The 20452-nt window shown below is 50.8% G+C and overlaps 1 protein-coding gene across 1 annotated transcript in view; it reads left to right on the plus strand.

Moving 5' to 3' along the window:
* The window catches only part of LOC121077834 (beta-2 adrenergic receptor-like), a 32256-nt gene extending 16163 nt beyond the window's left edge, over positions 1-16093 (plus strand). The window contains exon 2 of the mRNA XM_040573403.1: positions 12871-16093. Coding sequence (XP_040429337.1) covers positions 12871-12905 — 35 coding nt within the window. The 3' untranslated portion in view covers positions 12906-16093. The remainder of the gene's footprint in view (positions 1-12870) is intronic.
* The last annotated feature ends 4359 nt before the right edge of the window (positions 16094-20452 follow it).

Below are 20452 nucleotides of genomic sequence, written 5' to 3' on the forward strand. Positions count from 1 at the left end.
GTTGCTGGGCTCTTCCTCTCCTTTCGTTACCTTCTTCAGGGGTTGTCTCGCTTCCAGCTCCCTTTCTGGGGACCAGGAGGACAGGTCTTGCTGTTGTCATGTGTGCGACTGGGATTTGCAGTGGAAAGCAACAGGTTTGAGCTTGCAGCCTCACTGGCTGGAAACCCATCTGTAGACAGGAATGACAGGAGGGTGGGAGCGGGGGCACTGGAGGAAGGGGTGCATCCATCAAGTGCAGCAGGTCACCGTGACTGAAACCATGAGATCATCTACAAGCCAAGCTCCACCTCACAGGGAAGTCTTCTAATAGCTCCGTGGCAGATGCCAACCATTTGCTCACTCACTCACGAAGTTGCTTGCCAGAGAGTAATGCAGAAAAGCCCCCGAGGGCTGATGTGGTGCAATCACCAGCTCGAAGCCGGGCTCTGGGAAAAAAAAGGCCTTCTTGCTGGGGCTGTATTTACCCAGGTGCGATGCCCGCTCCACCCATGGATTCCTGGCAGTCGCCTTCGTGCTGTTTGTGCTGCAAACAGCAGCCTGCTGTGGGGCGGTGTTGTGTCTGCCTGCGATACCATCAGCTGTGTCCAGCACCTCAGAGCACCAGCCCCTGCTTGGGCAGCTGCAGCTTCGCTTTGAAGGAAAGCAAGGTGCAGAGGGAGCTCCGCTGTGGTGAAGCCTAGCATTTTCCTCACAGGTTTAGCCCTGGAAAGTCTGGGAGTGTTTATCAGCCCTGGCACAGGTCTCTTTGCTCCACCCTTTGATGTGGATGAGCAGGATAAGGGAAAAGGAATTCGGCTTCTTCTCATGAAGTTACTCATGTGGGGAGTAAATGTGAATGATTTCCCAAGGTAATTTTGAAAATGGGGCTTAAGCTCCAGAGCCACTTTTGAAGAAGTTACTGCACAAGAGAGGAATAAAGGACAGGCAGCGCTCCATCTCACTTCCTGCCCACACACTTATGTACTTTTCATGTGTTCCTCCCCGATTTAACGGGATGATAGAGCCACTGGGCTTCCCAGGAGTGATATCCTCCAAGCACCAGTATATAACCATGATTGCAGAAAACTGCCACTGCAAGCTGTTCGTGTGACCTCAGCATACACAGGGTGAAATGCACGTGTTTGCTCTTAGGTTACTGTTGTGAGAGGTGAAAAATAGGTTCTTTTTTGTTAGATCACATATCCTGGGGAGGGGAAGGGGAAGAGTGCCATTAGATGTGGTATACTGGAGCCATACTGAAGCCTCTCAGAAATAGTTTACTGCAAGGATCTCCCAGAGGCCTAACATGTCATTTGATCTTCAAAATAAAGCTTCCCATGTGCTCTGCGTGGGAGACAGCACCACGAGGAGACCCACCAGCCTCAGGTACGGCTGCAGTCCTGGGCTCTGCTGTTCTTCAGGCTCTGCTCTGCCCAGCCTTCTCTCCTGCTGCCTCTTTGGCTGGATGAGAGCAGGCTGCTTACATTGCTATTCAGGAGCCTCCAGGCTTGCTTTGGTCTTAAGAAACAGAAGTGAGAAGCTACTGCTGCAGAGGAAGCTGCCTGTAAGTCCCCAGCTCAGGGTAAAGCTGCTTCGTGCTGCTCTGTGCAGGCTGGGGACGTGTGCGGGGAGGATGCCAGCTCCCTGGGAGGTTAATGCCACCTCCGCCTTCCCTGGAGCCCCGTGTGTCCTGCAGGAGGGTTGCTGCGCAGCGTGGCCGTGCAGGAAGGCTGTGACGGGGATGGCGACGCTGTTTGCATTCCCGTTGTGTTATTTACGTGCTCTCTTAGTGCCGCCACTGACACGGAGGGGAAGGACTTGCTGTCTCCAGATGGTTTCTTTGTGCTGAATCATGTACAGTTACGTAAACGCCTTCTCCCCAAGCATTAGAAAACCATGCAAGTCCTCCAGTATCTGCCTTAAGAAAACCTCAAAACCTTATGACTGACTCTTCTTTCTGCCTCTTTCTTTGCTTTCCCCTGTTCCTGCTGCCTGCTCCCTGCAGAGCCCCCCCCAGCTGTGGCAGCGCTGAGTTTTCCAGCTGCTGGGGCTGTCCTGAGGGGCAGCAGAACGTCCCTTACTTCCCAGCAGTAGCACCAACACCTTGCCACGTCAACACTTAAAACTCTGAAAAAGAAGCCCTGACGTTTCTGAGCCCTGTAGTCATCCCTGAGAACAGAGGGCACCTCCTGCCCTGCTGTAGCATTAAGGTTTCACCACTTTCTCTTTCCATTTTGATTTCCATTCATTAGGGTAACTTGCCTTCCACGCCTTTAGCCTGACCAGAAAAAGTGAGCCCTTGAACAAACCCTGGGCAACCCCTGAAATGCCCCCTTGTTGTTTTTGCGAGGAGGCTACATCCCTCTGTGGTCGGTACAGCCACGTGGCAGCAGAACATGAACAGAACAGAAACCGGTGACTCCCTCCTTCCTTCCTGAGCGGGGCTGATTGAAAATATATCACTAAAATCATATCTAGGAACTGCTGCTTTTGATCTGTGCCTGGACGCTCTCACCAAATCCAGATTTGTGTAAGCGATTGACTGATTTGAAACCCCAGGAACTGGATTTCTCACACAGTCACCTCTCATGGGTAGCCCCTGCCTGGTCCCTTGTCCTCTCTGCCATGTCCCAACCCCAAGAAATTAAATAGGTTGATAATGCCCAGCTTTGGAGAACAAGATCCCCTAAGGAGAAGGAGAGGATTTATTTGAATAAAGAATTTTATTTGTAAGTGAAACGGCATTTGCTACATCTCTGAGTCTAAACTAGCGTTTGCATTACCTCATTAGTCACGTTAGTCATAAACTAGCGCTAGCGTTAGCTCAGGGAGCATCAGGAGATGCCAGAGCTGCACAGGGAGGGGGCTGAAGGTTGGGGATTTGGCAACCAGGCTTCTGTCGCGAGTGGCCCTGGCTAGCTGAGCGACCTCAGTCAGGTCCAAGCCCCTCCTTGCTGGGTGGGAGAGAGCACTTCTTTCCGACTAAAGGCAGGTGACGCAGCATTTTGAAAGCAAGGGAAATACTTGTGAGCTGACGCAAGCAGGCAGACGCCTTCCTCCTCACTCCCAGCAGTGGGACCACGCCGCGGCAACACCACCGGCCACGCAGCAGGGCGCCGGCAGCCACAGGCAGCAGCAGCTCCTTCTTTCTGGGGGACGGCCACGGGGGCCATTTCTTCCATCTGGCCCTGCTCCGGACCATTTCTGGCATCGCATGGGGTCAGCGCTCCTTGCACGTCTCAGGCTGGGCTTTGCCGAGGAAGGAGAAGAGCAGCGTGGGGGCAGGCAGGAGCGTCGGAGCTGGATGCACACAAGCCACCTGCCTCCTTCTCAGCTTCTCCCAGCAGGAGAGGAAACCCCAGTGGCCACAAGTTCCTGGCACACCAAACAAACCTCTGCGGCTCAGCAGGGCCCGGCAACAAGCAATGGAAGTGTCACTTCCAGCCTCCCCGTGCCTCTGCCTAGCCCTGGGGCAAGCGCAGGGTTCACAGGCTGCCTGAGGATAAAGGACTTGGCTTTAAGGTTGCAAACCATTTCCCACATCTGAGGCCATTCCACTCGTGCCCTTGGGATCGGGTCCATCTGGGTCAACCATCTGGAGACATCCGCACCCAAGCCTCGCATGGGAACAGCGCCTGCGAGAGGGACGGCCGCGAAGCTGCACTTGAGAGGAAGGGGGAGGACATCCTCCTATCTCGCACTCTGCTCCTGCCTCTTTGCCCAGGAAGAGGCCCAGGGAACCGCAACAGCATCACAAAAGCTCACTGGAAAGCACTAACGGGGATGTTCGGTCTCTGTGTTTCTGAAGGGGGACATGGCAATGCCCAGTTTCACCTGCCCTGAGTTCCACCGGTGTCCTGGTCCCTTGTCCAAGGCTGAAAACCATCCTGGAAATGTTTGGTTCAATGAGGCAGAACGTAGGTTACAGCAATCTAGCTGTGACTGTCAGATTGCTCCAAAAGGAGAGATTCTGTGCTCTGAGTGACCACAGGACAGCTGGTCACAAATGCTTCTTTCTTAATACACTCACAGGCAAGCACCTGCTGATGTGCTGCTGTCACCTCTGCTCCCATCCCTGGCCCTTTCTCACCCAGAGGGCCCTTGTTTGTTATTCATACTTATAAATTTGCACCTAAAAGCGGGGCAGGGGAAGCACCTGGGCTTAATCTCTGCCTTAACAGCCCTTAGGTTTGGTTGTCTTGATGGTGGTCCACCTCTGTGTCCTGGGGCTGGACATAGCCTACCTAGCAACAAATCCCAGTGTAGCAGGAAAATGGAGAACTTCTGAGTTAGTGGGAAAAAACACTGTTGTAAAGTCATCGGGAGGTTCTATTTCAGCTGGTTGTGACCACCTTGTTACTTAAATAACAGAGTGGCACTTAAGTGGAGGGTTCTTGCTGCTGCAATTCACTGGGAGCCTCGAGAGTCCTTAAAGAAAGTGCCACTAGAGTGCCCCTTCATGCCAGCATGGCACCTAATGTGTTTGACAGCCCTGCAAGCTCAGTGTGCTACCCAGAGGGCTGCATCTAGGCATTTCAAAGGAAAATTAGGTCTTTGCGACTTCACAGCTGGCCAGCAGGAAAGAAGAGACGTCAGTGTCTCCATGTGTACCCTTTTTCATGCTACATGACCTGGGCCTGGCCCACAGCAGTGCTACCTGGTGCGTTTCACAGCTTCACAGAATGGCTGGGGCTGGCAGGCACCTCTGGAGATCACCCGGTCCAAGCCCCCTGCCCAAAGCAGGGTCAGTGAGAGCAGGCTGCTCACAGCTGTGCATTTGACTGTGTCAGGCGAGGAGCTGAGGTCCCATCCCAGCACCTTTATTCACTAGGGTACTGAACGCAGAGCAGACGGAGGAGTGTGCATGATGTTTGAGTCTTCTGTTGTTCCTACGGGAAGAAGGACTTTCTGTTCATTGTAACTTGTTTGATTTGTTTTTAAGTCTGTATTAGTTGAAACAACATCAGAGGAAACTGGGTGTAAGCCTGGCTTAAGGAGAAGTGTACGTTGGCGTCACACCAAGGAGAGGAAGCTTGTGTCTTGCCACAACCCAAGACAAATGCACTGCCTGCATTGTCTGGCGTGCAGGGCTTTGGTTATAACAGCACACTCTGTCATGATTGCAGGCTTGCGGAGCCTCAAAAGGATGTGTTTTTTACATGGTTGCGAAATCGTGTTTCTGCACCTTGAGAGCATAGGGAGATCCCATATACGTGGTATTCACACGTGGCCAGAATGGGGATGCGTGCAGCCCTGGGGGAATGCACGCAGCGCTACCCAGCAGCAAGGTGCCCAGTTATCAGATCAGTGTGGGCTGAGTGCCTGTCACTGGCTGCGTTGCAGCTTTTCCATGGAGCCATGTCCCACTGCTTCCAACAGTGAAGAAAGTCATTTGCCTTACATCATGTGTGCATGCAGTAGCTCACGTTTCACAGGCAACCTCTCCCATTAAGGCTTCAGAAAGTGACTTCTTTTTCTGTAGTCCTTCTTCTTGCCCTTATAGTTAACATCACGATTGCAACATTTAAGTGAAGTCTATCAACTGCACAGACTGAATGCACAAGAGCAGCACTTTGCACTATTGTCAGAAAAACACAGCAAGGAAAATCATTATTTTTCAAAAAATAAATAAAAAATAAAACCCCCAAAAAACATTCCACAGGGCTCCCAGCTCTCTGACAGTCAAGAGTTTCTGCTGGGGGACTACAAGATTTTGCAGTTTGACTTAACAGTTTCAAAGAAAATTGCTATTCTGTTGGGAACCACCTTCAATCTATTAAATGATTAAAAGAAGCAAAGTAAACCATCTCCTTCTGACTTCCCCAAAAATCAAAAAGGAAGCAAACAACCCCCTCAGAAAATCTGGGGCAAGCAAACAAGAGAGAGAAGTAAGATAACATAGCTTTTAAAATCTTGTTGCTTTGCAGCTGTTCCACATTCTGGCTACTTTCCAGAGTTACTTTGATGATTGACTGCCAGGAAAAAGAAGTCCTTCAAATGTAGGATTTGATGAGGACATTTTCTAAACTTTCTCACTAAAGGAAATGAGGATCCAGTTATGGGTTTTAGTGGTGTCATCTGCATCAATTGAAGAGCCAGTGATCTTCACAGAGCCCCTGGTAGATTTGAGTGTATCCTTGTGGTGAGAGATCTGTGTTCCCCAACTGGTAATAAAGGACAAAGAGGACTCAGAGAAGTTTGATAACAACCAAAAAGTGGAGATGGGAAGTTAAGTCAGTGCTTGGCTAGTAGCGAGCAAGCTGGGGATGTGCTAAGGGCTGACACCAGCTGGGAAGTTGTGTCAAAGTTTGGCTTGGTTGCACTGGCTGCTGGATGCCTCTTCCCTAGGAGAGCTCAGGGGGAAGGAGTACAAAATGAGCACAAACCGATGAGAGTGACAGAGGAAAAATACTACTGAGTAATAATGAATCCTGAGCTGACAGATTCATTATAAAATGCTCAGAGGCACTGCCAGACATTCCCAAAGCTGCGACTTGTATCTGGAGTCATGGATGGGCTCTGTGGAGGCAAGGTGCTGTGTCAGAGCCCTGCAACAAAATGAAAACAAGTAGTATCACCATGTGTCACCCTGTACAGCCAAGTACAGACAGGCCCTGAAGCACAGGTTTGGGTTACAGACAGGCCCTGAAGCACAGGTTTGGGTTACAGCAAACTGAAAGTGTTTTTTGTTTTGTTTTTTTTTTCCGTTCAAATAAGTCTGGTCATAAAGCAGGCAAACTCTGGGACTGATGCGCTCTGTGGTTCCTTCTGACCTATGTTATACCTCAGCTTCTTAGCACGCATTAACTGGTTCCTCTTTTACTTCGATCTGTGAAGAAGCAACTGATGGTTTCTTTCATGTTGTTGCACTCTAGGATCCTTCTTACACCCTGCTCTTTTAACATATGCTGTTTAAAGGTTATAGGAAGAATTGTTGGCAAATGGTAGGTGACAGTTTGCTGAAACATAACATAGAAAAAGTTTCCAATGAGACATTGAAAAAGCATGAAGGGAAGGAGGGGACAATCTGTAGACAGTCTGCACCAGACTTTATTCAGTCGGAAGACCTCTGTTCAGATGCACAGGCTGTGCAATGCAAGGTTGACAGACTGTCTAGTTCGCCTGGGATGCAGGAAGGCTTTTGCTCTGCCCTCACTTCACCCTAAATCTGGTTGATGCTTGGAAGAGTTGTTTGGCTGCCTTGCATATAGCTACACTGAGCTGAGGACTGAGTCCTAAAGGAGCCCATTTCTCTCCTCTGGCTGTGAAGACAGCCTGGATGACTAGCTCAGATGGAGAGCTCCACAGTGAGACGAAACCCTGGGCTTTTTGAATTCTCCAGGCTGTCTGAGAGCCTACCTGTGCAGTATCTGCCCTGGGGATATCTGGATTTTGACTCTGTAGGGCTTCTCAGTGTGGACTGGGAATTGGGGCAACCTGAGCAAGAAAGGCTGAAAGCATCCCCTGTGGGAGCAATCCATCACAATGGACCCCAAAAAGGTGAGTGTGCTGGGGTTTTCCATGATCTCCAGGAAGCAGGAGAGATCACTTGAGTTAACTCTACTGCCAATCTACAGCCTAGGGCCAGTGAAGGATTTTTTCTCTCTTCATCCTTCCCTTGAACCTTTGGGAAATGTCCCTCGGGGGCACTTTGAAGTCCCACTGTAACAGTGTAGGTAATAGTCAATTCCCTTTGATTGAAAAGGTAATTTTTATTTTCTCATCAAATCTTTACCCTACAGAACGATTGCTCTCAAGCCTGGCATGTATTATGAGTAATGGCCAGAAGTGGTTTCATCATTAGTCTTCCATCTCTTCTAGGACTGTACTGGTACAAAATAAGGGCATGCAAATTACTGATATCGAACTGGCTATGTAGTCAGCAAGATGCACGCACCCGGCCTATTGCCCATCTCCACACATCCATTGCTTTGTGGGATACACGTGGTCCATCCTCTCATCTTGACTGGCCTGTGTGCAAATCCAAGCTTCCCAACAGGCACCAGTCAATAACAGAGACCACAAGGCTTCTTTAGACGACTTCTGTTTTGAAAATTATGTTTTGACTCGTGAACCCGGAGGAATTCAGGGCAGAGGAAATGTTGGAAGAGGTCAGGCAAGCTGCACTCCCTCTGCGTTACCCAGAGCAGCAAATAGCGAGCGTTCCAGGGCAACATCTGATTTTCTGCTTTTACAAGGCATATGTTTAGGAGAAGTGATCTGTTGTTTATTTTAATTGCCATCTTCTAAACGTCTTTTCTGTGTTCGCGCACACATTTGGAGACCATAAATAAGGATTGTTCAGGTTATGCCATTATTTGGGTAGATAGCCCTGTCTTCTGTCAGTGCTCAGGCAGGTCTGTATTCTGCAAACCCAGTTCCCCTTGTGCATCAGTGTTACAGTGATGTAAATCAACTAGGTCTAATTCCTTCCTCAGTGACACTAGCATAAATCTGAAGTCACTCCACTGACGTCAGCACTGTAATAGCAGTGTAAAGGAACACTGGGCCTTCTTGGCTTCACAATGTTGCTGCTGATTTACACCAGAACAAGAGCAAAAGTAGCGGGGCTCAGCATGTCCTAGCACTACGTAACTGAACAGCGGGACATGTGGGATACAGTGGTGACGACAGAGAACAGCTCCGCTGATTTTACAGGCATTATGTTGATGAAAATGACTTGTAGCTTCACCACAGATTGGGGCTCAAAGAGCTTCATCTAGCAGGGGATAAGTGAAAAAAAGAATAAGCCAATGCTCCCATGCAAAGTGATTAGTCCTATTGCTGGTCACTACTCCAGGAGAGTTACCTAGGGGTAAATCTGTCCATTTATCTTGACAGACTGCTCCCAGGCAGATGTCAGGAAGGATCAGGCCTGCAAGCTGCAGGCACGCTGCATTAGCAGTAGCTGAAACTGCTGAGGGCCAGGCGGGAGGGTGGGAGAGCTGGCTGCACTTTTCTCCTCTGAGAGGGCACCCACAGTTGTTGCAGGCATTCTGTGCTGGCAGTGGTCAGGGTGTTAATCCTTACACACTTGTTTCTCTGGATTTTTCCACCTTGCCTGTAAAGGGCTAGAGGTGAAAGCCTGGCTGTAAAAAGGGTGCTGGCCCCTTCTCTGATCTCTGGTGGCTTCAGGCAGCGGACTGCAGATTTAAGCAGGAGACAAGAAATGGAAATTTCCTCTTGAAACTGCAGGGTTTCCCACACAGTCTTGCTGTTTGAAAGAGACTTTGGCTCTGGCTTTCTGGTGGTTTTCTTCTGGGAAGTCAGAGCCCAGTGGCCACTTTGGTGTCTGTCAGCCTTGCTCCATTAAAGCCAGTGGAGACAAACAGATTTATACCTGCTGGCCTGCGATCTTCTGTTGGAATGTGCCCAATCCCTTAATTGTTCTTAAGTGACCTGTAATGGCATGGGTGTGCTGTGAGTGGCACAGGGTGAAATGCAGCCCTGCATGCTGTGACTGCTCCACTGCCAGCACATCGATGTGAGGCCTGCTTGACCCACCGGGTAGCCTGGAGGTGCCACGGAGCAGGCCGTGGCCGTGAGTGTCCCAGGTACCTCCTACTCTTTCTGGGAAATGGGAAGACCTCCACTTTTTTCCTGTTTTACACCACCTGAGGCCGCGCTTTCCTCAGCTCTCTACCCAGAGCAGCCTCCCCTGTGCTGCCGGAGGTGAGAGGCCCAGGAGAACCTCGGAAACCTGACAAGAACTGCAGTCCTTCCCTCTCCACTTGCTGTCCACAAGGCTGGCTGCAGGCAGGAGAACGAATGCCGTTCTCCACGCTCCTGGCCCCAAGGAGGCCCAGCCACGGCCTGGCGCTGCTCGGAGGCACCTGGCACCCACTGCCCACACCGTGTCCCCCCCTGCTGCAAGGTGGCCCCAGGGAGATGAAACCAGAGCCAGGGGAGCATGGCCCAGGTCTTCCCACCCTTTCTGCTCTCCCCAGCAGTGAATAACTTAGCCCACGCGTTCACCGGCGGCAAGCCGCAGAGTTTGCCAGTCATGAAACAAAACTGATTGTTGCCATAGGGATCTGGGCTTGAAAGTGAAGCTCATCCAATGTGGGAGCAAGAGAGGACATTGGACTTCTGTGTCCTATCAAAGCTAATCTGCACGGCTGGGATTCGGAATACCAGACAGTCACTATTATAATAATAATGTCATAAAATATCCAGATATCAAGAAACACGGATTTCTTTGGCATTCTTGGCAAGAGTGAAGTCAAGTCAGGACCTCGGGGCTGGCCTGCAAGGGGTGAGGGCAGTCAGTAGCACCATCACCAGTCCCAGAGCTCTTCCCATGAGGAGCGGTGGCAATTAAATCACAGCAGTGGAGGAATGCAGGAAACTTAACCTTGCTCTGCCTCATGGGTGTCTTTCCTGAAAGTAGACATGGGAGTTGTTTAGAGAATTCCCTCCTCCTTTCCGGATGAACTCTAAAGCAGTGGCTTTGCCCTTGGAGCTGCAGCATGGTTCAAGTGTCCTTGTAAGCTTACAGGCTCCATCTATAGGATAGTAGAAGAAGAGCCCTTTGGCTTCAAGCTGATGAAAAAGGGCAGAGAAGCATCGCTCAGAAATTCCAGTTTTCTTCTGGAAAAATTCCAGCATGCTCAGCATACCGTGTTGCAGAATGTCACTGATTTTCTCATTGTTACTTCATATTTGGGTATAGTTTTCTTCCCTGGTTAAGCTGTCAGCCCTTGGTCTCATACTGCATGGCTGTGGGGCTGCTGCCTGTGGAAATCACTGGAGTTGTGGAGATGTTATCACTCCACATGGGAAATCTCAGGGATTTTCTAAAGAGCTCCTGATTTGCAAGATTTCTGTGCCACAGTTCTGATAGCCCACAGTGCCCATATGTAAAACTAAATGGTAACAATTAACATATACAAATCATCTAAATCCAGCTGATTTAGCAAATCAGTTTCTCCTCACCTTGGTGTTTAATGATTGCCAGCCCACACTTCACTGCAGCAGCAGAAGTAATTGCAGCTCACAGATGTTTTTTAGAGTAAGAAACGTAAGAGGTGAAAAACTTTCTCCTTCTTTTGTGCAAAGTAGAAGCCTTCTTGGCAATACAAAATTCTCCACAGCATGCTTGATTTTATGCTCAGGGTGTAACTGTACTTTCTTAAGTACTCCACCCCAACATTTCTGGTTGTGCATCCCCGACCAGCCCCACGCACACATCTCTCCCCCCAGTGTCACCTGCACAGCCCAGCCACGGCTGGAGCTGCTTTGAGGTGCAGAGCTTGGCTGTGGCTGGGCTTTTTCCATCTGGGCTTTGGCTGTGCCCTTGAATCTCCCCTCGTGTCCCCCTGTGGTGCTCTGCAGCTTCTGTGGCTTTTGCTCCTTCCTGGTAGAGGTCACAGGTCCCTGGTGGCACTGGGGAGAGTTTCCGTGGTATCTGCTGTTGCAGGGACGGGATGAGAGGACCAGCCCTGCACGCATGCTCCAGCCCTAAGCCGGGCAGGGGTGCTCCCTGCCCCATCTCTGGATGCAGGGGTCAAACAGCGCTCGGTTCCCAAACCGTGTAAAAACCCACACTGACCCAACCTCAAGTTGAAATAAGTCTGAAAATGTCACTGCTGTTCTGGGGGATTGTCTTGGTACCTGGAACCACCTGAGTGCAAAAGTTTTTGCTAAGCTGACTATGTGTCCCAGGGCTGCCTCTCATGGGGCTGTCATTCCCACCGGGAACCCCTTTGTCTGCATTTCTGCTCTGCCACCTGCTCCAGCAGCACCCTGCAAAGTCCTCTGCTCACCCCGGAGAACTCACAGCTCTTCCTCGTATTTGCTTAAGTCAGCGTGCAGAATAAACCCCAAGTTTTGCAGGAGAGATCAGTGGTTTGACATCACAGGAGCCAGGGATACTCTGAAATGGCAGGTAGGAAGGAAGGAAGGAAGGGTGGAGGGACAGACACACATTGCAGGGCAGATGGAGAGTGAAAGGTTTTTTAAAAGAGGTGCTGGCAACAGATACTGTTGCAAATCAACCCTCTCATATTGGAACTTCAGCTTCCATTTGCGCAAGAAATTCAGCTTCATCTTTTATACCCAGAATTCTTCTGAGAGAGGTGTTGTGTTCCCAAAGAACAGGATTTTTTTTTTTTATTTCTTTAGATCCATTCTGTTTGCAAATGCTGCCCCCCCGACTGTAATCTTTGCCACGTACGTATTAAAATGTCACTTTCAAATAAACAAAAGCACAGGCATATCTAGTACTCGTTCCTTTCTCTATCTCAAGATTAATTTCCCATTTTTCCATCTAACATGTCAGTCATTCAGGTATCTCCACAATCGAGAGAAAGCCCTGTTCATTCCTTTTTGTAGATTCACAGATATTAAAACCAGAAGGAAATATGTTCTCATCTTCCGGCCAGCAGACCTGAGCGCGTACGTAGAGCCACATCTGTTTATTCCAATTATTTTGTGCAAAGAAGTGCTTTTCTGCTTTTTGGTAGGCACTGCAGGAAAACTATTGCCCGGGTGCTAACACACCCAGCTGTCCCTGCAGAATGGCTCAGCTGCTCAGCTCGCACAGCCCAGGATTACAAGGGCACTGTAGAAACATTGCTGCAGCCCGGGGGGCTGAGGCTCACCTGCCTTGAGGAGGTGCAGCACGGGCATGTGGTGCTGTGCGTGGGCAGGGGGCATGGAGAGAGGCTGCTCCTGGTGCCCATGCACCCGCTGGCTCCCTTGGGGGATGTATCAGATGAGTGTCCGAAGGCTAAGGTGGAGCCAGTGGGCATGGGGTACAGCAGGCAGGAGCAGAGAGTCCCAGGGAAGTGTAACCTCTTCCCTGGCTTCAGCATCTGAATCCGTCCTCTATTCCAACCTCTACTATGCAAATCTGATGCATTTTTTTTTTCTTCTCTCTTTCTCACACAGAGATCCCTGGGTGTCCAGGAATGGTTGAGAGCTGAATGAGCCGACCTCTCTTCCTCACCACCCTGAGCTCCTGAGGGCTCTGAAGAGATCGAGTGGGAGCACAGCCTTGGTTCTCTGAGCCTGGGGATGCTGTGGGAAGTGATTGCCTTGGCAAATGTCTTCATTTCAACCCCTAGCCCATCGCGCACTGCCTGAAGGAGAAGCTGATGAAGGATTACTAGAGGGCCAGGAAAGGCTCTACCAGCAGCACTTCAAGCATCGGAAGACGCAGATGGGGAACCAGCACTAAGAGAGGCACTTTGCAGGAGTCACTGCAGAGAAACCAGCTCTGGAAAGAAGCTACAAGAGCCCTGTGAACTGACGGAGGTGAATGTCTGAGTCACCACAAAAGATGCTCCAGGGTTTTCCTGGCACAGCATCCTTGGAAAGCACTTTCAAAAGGTCAGGGGGGATCAGAACCACGTGGCTGTCTCCAGTGGCTGGTTCAGAAGAGCCACAGCAAGGTCCCTGCCTTACAGCCAGGTCAGGAGAGTGGCAGGATGTGCCCACAGCCCCCGTCCACGTGTTGGCTGGGGCTCCAGACAAACAGGAATCTGACCAAGACTGAGAGAGAAGGAGCATGGAAGATTGCTTTGGTTTATTCTGTGCTTGTTTCTCCTTCTGGTATCTTCTCTGTCTACCTCTTTTTCTCTTTAGCCCTAAATGTACTGCATACGGGGCACAGACCCACGCAAACAAGCAGGGGGATTAGCACAGGGCAAATCCTGCCCAGTGCAGTTTGCTGTTGCCAGATGGGACTGACATTGCACAGTGCAAACACAACCTGGCCTTCATTTGCTCCATATGCCGACAGATCTGCAGCTGCAATGCCTGGACTTCAGCTGGGAGAAAGGCTCGAGCCTGGCAATCCTACTTGCAAGCAGTCATACGCTAGCATGACGAGCCACTCATGGGAGCCAAGTTTAATACCTGAGCCCCAAAACAGCACAGAGCATCCGTCTCTCTGCTGTAGCTGTTGAAACGAGCATGCTGGCAGGCTGCACACTCAGCTCCTGCATCGTGGATTTTTAAAAATTCATTCAGCGGAGAAAGAGACAGAGACATAGGGAGTGACAGAGGAAAGGCAGGAAATTGTAGGAAAAAAATGATTCAAAACCGCAGGGAAACTTGCACTTCTTAATTGCAGATGGCGTCCCAGTGGCGGACTGGTGTGTCCAGCTGGGAGGCTGCAGGTCTTTGCTCACTGAGCCTCTCCCGGAGGCCTGGGCAAAACGAGCTGGTACTGACCTGTGCTGGGACCTTCTCTGTCGGGCTTCCAGCTGCAAAACCCTTCCCTCGTGTGCAATCATATTTATTTATTACCTTGCTGCTTGATGCAATGCTGCTAACAGGGCACCTTCCCCACACACTTCCCATGCTGGGTGAGGACACAGAGAGGGAGCGCAAGTTGTGCATCTGTCTGTGAGATGGGAGCAGATGAACAGACAGATGGACATCTGCCCTCCCCTCAGCACTATCTGCATGAAGCACAGTTACCAGGCAGGTGACGAGGGCACACAGTGGGTCACGCACATGCAGGGACAAGCAGGCATCTGTGGGTGAAGTGCAGCAGGTGTAAATGCCTCGATCATACCGGATCCAGGCACGCACACGGGGTGTGGGAGCACCTGAGTGTGAGGCACGAGGAAAAGGGTGCCAATAAAACAGGAACGCATTGCTTGGGCAAGCACAAATTTTGGTCTTTGGAGAATTAAGAACAGGTTGGACAAACCCTCGTTGGAAAGGACAGAGGAACAGGAAGGACAGTGGGACAGGAAGGACAGTGGGACAGCTGTACACTGCATAAGCTCTGCGGAGCCCTTCCAGCCCCATGCTCTGTGTGCAGCCGATTTTGTGCAGTGCTTATGCACAAATCACTTTTTCCTGCTTCATGCCCAGATCCTGCCCTCCCAGCTGCAACGAAACAAACGTCCCCTGCCTTGGAGGAGCTGTGTCTCTGGGCAAGGGGCTTTGTCCAAACCTGTGTTGCTGCTAAAAGGAAATATTCCCCAACCAAAAACCTGTTCCCTCAGAAGATTCCTGGCTGGCTCCAGTCACGTATTATGTACTGGAAACACTGCCCTTGGGATTAGCATTCAGGTTAGAGACACGCATGGGATCTTTGTAGGTCTTTTTCTCACAAATCCTCTCATGCTCGAGAGCAGTTTGCAATACATGAGATGGATGTGCTTTCTCCAATAATTCACCAGAGTGGCCCCAAAGCAGTGACCTGCTTATTGCTGATTGCTTCCTTGCAGAGTCATAAGAGTCGGATATGGAAGAGATGTATTACAAATCCATCTGCCTATGAACCTTCAGGCTTGTTCCATGTATTCCATTTACTGGTGGTATGCTCAGTCTATTTTTAAATGCATGACACCAGGGTTAATGTGCTGTCCTTTGGGAGGCTGCTCCATAGTCCAAGTCAAGAGCTGCTATTAGCATTGCACCTGCATTTCCTCCTGAAAATTTCATTCCATTATTCCTAGTGATGGGAATAACCAAATTCCCAGTTATTCCTTCAAATACCCGCTGCTCGTTATGCCCTGAGCAAGCTCTGCCACTTGAACTGCACTCCTCCTGCCTCCCCCACGAACCTCTCTGGCTCCCTGGTTTCCGCTGCTCTGTCCTTCCCATAGTTTGGCACAGAACGAGCCTGTTTGCTGTTAAATCAGAGGTCAGAGTTTTTTGTCAGGGATCTGCACCCAGGAGCGAGCAGCCAGGACCCGTAGCAGAGCCCAGTCTCCCCAGTTGCTTGGAGCTGCTCTTCACCTCCTTGCACAGCACGCATGGTACAGGAGTGGGGCAGATGCGGAGACGTATCCGAGTCAGTGGTGAGCAGCTCACGTCCCACAGGGAGCAAATGCCTGCTAGGGAGAGTGCACAACCACCTCTCCATCTCTGCAAAACGCAGGCTGAGAGATGGGGCAGGGGGCACCTGGGCACCGTCTGTGCTGTGCTGCCTGGAAATCATGTCCGTGAGCTCAGCACCGAGGGCACCCCACCGAGGGCACCCCACATCTTGCTCAGCAGAGGGGTGCTGAGCACCAAGGCACGTGGAGCGTGTGCTGGGGCAGCCTCACGTGCCGCGCTCGGCCGGAGCACTATTGTGATCGTAAGAGCTCTGTTCTCTCCTCACTGAACAAATTGTTCCTACAAATAAAGAATGAAAAGCCCTCCTCTTCCCACTTGTCTTTTTTACACTATTCGTCAAGCAGTGCTGTGGGAAGGGACAGCACTGGGGTGGGGGGAGCACGCCGCACTCCTGGGGACACCAGGACAGCTCGTGGAGAGGTGCCCGGGGTCACCTGGGGAGGGGTCGAATGCAGGCAGAGCAGCTGGGGAAAGCAAATGCAAAGGGCATGGGAGCAGGGAATCTCCAGGGAGTTTGCTGAGGCAGCCAGGGTGCAGCGTCTCCTGGGGATGGGGCTGTGGGACCAGGCTGGAGGGAGCTGAGCAACTCAAGGCAGTCCGGGGTGGTGCTGGGCCTGCAGCTGCTGTGGTGTGGGGCAGGAGGAGCAGAGGTCAAGGAAACCAAGGAGGAGACAAAAAGATGAGGGAGGATGCTGAGACTCCCAAGGGTTTCTCAGGATGATAATAAAGGAATCTGGACAATCCCTTCCATGTGGCAGTGTGTGCTCCCAGGGGCTCCTGTGGCCAAACGTCAGGTCGGTGATGCACCAGAACAATCCTTAACTGCCCCTCTCCATCCCCAGCTGCTCCCTCCTGTGATTTTGGGGCAGGGTGGCAGTGACAACATTACAGCTTTCCAGAAGCAATCGTCAGGAGAAGCATTTGGTCCCCGCGCGCCGAAAGAATCAAAACAACACATTTCCAGCAGAATTCATGATTAGACAATTAATCATCCCAATTTAAACCATTGGAGGGCCTGGAGTGCCCTGATACATAAAGATGTTCGACTCTGTGGTTGTGCTCCACGGCTGGCAGGGAGCACAGGGCTTTAGGCAGCATCTGCACTGCGGCTGCATGCAGCCTGGGAGGGGTCAGTTGGGGGGAGCAGCAGGGAGAGATACCTCGAGAGCCTGGGTGTCTTTTATCGAGGAGTAGCAAGAGCCTCCAACTGTTGTATAGCTGTATACACGTCCCCACAGTGCTATAGCTCCACTTTTTTGTGTGGCTGAGTACCACAAAAACTCAGCGTCCTTCCTGCCCTGCTTCCTGAGGACATTTCCAAAGTCACTGAGGGCTCAGAGACTTTTACGCCAGCCATGTGCAGACCCAAGTGCCTGCACATCCACAGTAACAAAGCTTGTCTAGCCTCTGCAGGCCTCCAGCAAGCTAACAGGATGCATTTCCCCATCTCTCAGACTTCGTATCCAGATTTACTGAGCTCTGGGGTCAGTCTGGGGTTTTTGGGACTGGATTGTGAACCTTATTTTCCAAGAACACAACCAGACATCCCATGATGTGTCCAAATATCTTTCTGAAGTTCCTAAAGCTTTAAAGCAATCCTGAGAAAAGAGCTGTGAGATTATTGCGGCACAAAACTGCAATAAACCTTTTCTTCATCCTTTCATGGTTAGAGGTATGAACATGAATTATGGCAGCTTAAGCCTCTCGAGAGCAGCATGTAAAATTGTTTTCTCAAACTGTGGGTAAAGAGCCTTGTTAAGCTAAGATGTCAGCGCTCACAAATGCTGCTGCCTGAATGGGGCTCTTTTACGAGCCAGTTTAATCCTTCCAGGAATTGAACGACCCCTTTCTGCCCGCTCTGAGCATCACATTCACTCCTCGCTCCCTTCTTCCCTGCCTGTTTGTTCGCTCAAGGCTCTGGCACCGTCATCTCTTGCAGCAGACGAGATGTCTTGCAGCTTGCAAATATAACTGATAAAAAAGAGCCCCACGTCTGGCTAGCTTACCTGCTACTTGGCAAATAGCAGAGGCTATGGAGGAGTCAGGGGTTCTTCGGGGGCAGCCAGCAGCAAAACCAGAGAAAAGAAATACCCAGTGCTCCAGCTGCAACTTTGAGGGCTGCTCTGTTTGCTGCCGCACAAGCTAACAGCCCAGCAAGCCCCTTAGGTGCCTTTCTGCAGAGCCTTGCTGCTCCTGACGCAGATTTCCACGGAGGACGGAGGGGCATTGAGGGGACCCTGCCCTCAGCAGCAGCCCCCACGCCGACCCCAGAGCCATGGTTCCCCCTGCCGTAACCTCAGCCCCTCGCTCGGGGTCCTCCACCCGCGGCATCCTTTTAAAAACCACACGGCTGGGCATAAACAGCAGCGAGGCGCTTGCCCTGCCTTGTATGCCTGGCATAGCTTCTGGCAGACGTGTCCCTTTTCCCGGTCATGCTTCCCTGGCCCGACACCACCCCGAAGGGCGCTGCTGCCACGGCACCCACGTCAGCCCCGAGCCTGCCTGACATCCCAACCCGCTTCCCGAGGCGGCAGCCCATTTCTGGAGCTCCCAGACATGTTTGCTTCCAATTCTAGAGGCACAAATCCCAGCAAATGTAGGATTAAATAACTTCGTCCCGGTAATTTACCATAATTTTGATTAATACGGGAGAACTTTTAAATCCCAGGCACTCCATTCTGGTCTCCATGGAAACTGATTTAAAAAAAAAAAATAAATCACCTTTCAATCGCACAGTCCCGATGCTGGGGAGAATGGCTTTGGCTCATCGGTTGGGGAAGTGATGGGGGCTGGGTTATTTGTCTGCTTTTCTTTTTGTACGTGTCTGTCAGTGAAATTTGTAACAAAAATGTGAATCTGCACAGACCTGGCTGTCATCTGACAGCAGAAAACAAAAAAACAGGAAGACAGGGTGTTACAGAGATGGAAATTATGGTAATTAAAACAAAAAACAACAGCAAAACATTTCCGGGCACAGACTGATTTACCAGTGCTGCTTCTCTAAAAGCTGTTGCGACTTGAAACTGAGAAGTAGAAAAATATTTAATGCAATCATTAACCATTTTGCTGTTAATCCCGGCTGCAGGCTGCAAGGCAGCCCACTTGTTTAAGAGTTAACGTACTGCCTCTCGAAGGGCGATTTTTCTACCAGGATTACACGAGCACTTTGTAGTAGCTCAGCTGGAGATATTTGCAAATGTTCAGACCAACGCTGGCCGCTTGGTCTGCTCTTTTCTGTGTCTGTGGCCCAGCCCCAGGCCTGGGGCAGAGGCACATGTCGCCCCCAGTGCCAACCTTCCCTGCGCCCCCCCGGGGGGCACTGCCCCTGCCCAAGCCCAGCAGGAGCATGGGCTGCTGCTGCCTGCAGGGAGCACGTGCACTAAGGGTAGAACCAGAGGGCAATTGCACAACAAACGCCAAGCTTGTCAAGGCAGATATTTGGGGAAAGTTTTTGTCCTTAAGTGAATATTTGTGTTTGAAAAATCGGACTTTTTTTTTTTAAATAAACAAACCGTATCTCTATCACCACATTCCTCCCCTTCCCCTCTCCAAATCTAAGCAGAGTGCACCGGCCCCCAGGTTGTTCTGCTTTTTCCTATCCTCCCTCAGTTGGGAAAGTCTTTTGTTTTGTTTTGTTTAAAAATAACAGAGAAGGGGGAGGGGAAGAACAGGAGAGCCCTCAGCATCGCCTAGACAAGTGCATTCAGGGACAAAGCAAACAAAGAGGAAATTAAATTTTTCAGTTTTCTTTTATCATCAAAGCAAAATGAATGCATCAACCCAAAATGAAGCTTGCCATGTTTCAGAGGTGCCCTTATGGAAATGAAACCATAAGTTATGTTTTTGAGAAAAAGAGATGGGTTTGATGGATTCAGACCCTTTCGTCCACAGATTGCGGCCGTTTCCATTAAATGGCACTTCCAGCTCTCCATCCTGTGGCGGTGGTGGAGTACTTCTTCATGCTGGTCCCTGCAATTCAGGAAGGTTTTGGTGAGCACCCTGAGAGTCCCACTTGGCAAATAAGCTCTGGGTGACCAAGTCCTCACACCGTGCTCAGCCCCGAGGACACGACACCCCCAGCACCCCCACAGCACCACGGATGGGGCCAGCAGGGCTGAGGACACTGGTGTGCAGCAGCTGCCTTGGTTTCCCTCACTTCCATCACCTGTTGACCTGCTGCAGGCAGAAAATATATTGTTCCTGGATTGATTTCCATGGTGCGCCTCCTGGTATTTTAACCCATTTGGGGATTTTTCTTTCCTGATGCCGTTAAATGCCATGGGCTGTGCCAGAGGTCCAGCTGAGGGTTTGCAGTGTGGAGAAGGGCAGACCTGGTTTTAATTCCCGTGCTGCACCTGCAAGTGGTGCAGTGGCATGCCTGGCCATGGCGTACCAGCACGCTGCCAAGAAAGAGAAATTGCCCGTCTTTTTGAGACCACAGAGTGGGATGGAAGAAAGCCCTGCAGGAAGGCTTGCAGCAGGCTCCCACAGTGCTTGGTGAGATGGAGCAAGTGGAAGCTCCTCAAACACATCGTTCTTCTCTCTGAGCCCAGGGGGGGAGCTGGGTACATGTGGGTCACACTTCAGCTCCGTGTTAATTGCCCAGAAATGGCCCCAAAGTCCCTGGGATGCGGAGCAGGCTGGGGCTGGCACGCTCTGCACCACCCGG

Source organism: Cygnus olor, chromosome 14 (genome assembly GCF_009769625.2).
Source record: "Cygnus olor isolate bCygOlo1 chromosome 14, bCygOlo1.pri.v2, whole genome shotgun sequence".
NCBI classification, from domain to species: domain Eukaryota; kingdom Metazoa; phylum Chordata; class Aves; order Anseriformes; family Anatidae; genus Cygnus; species Cygnus olor.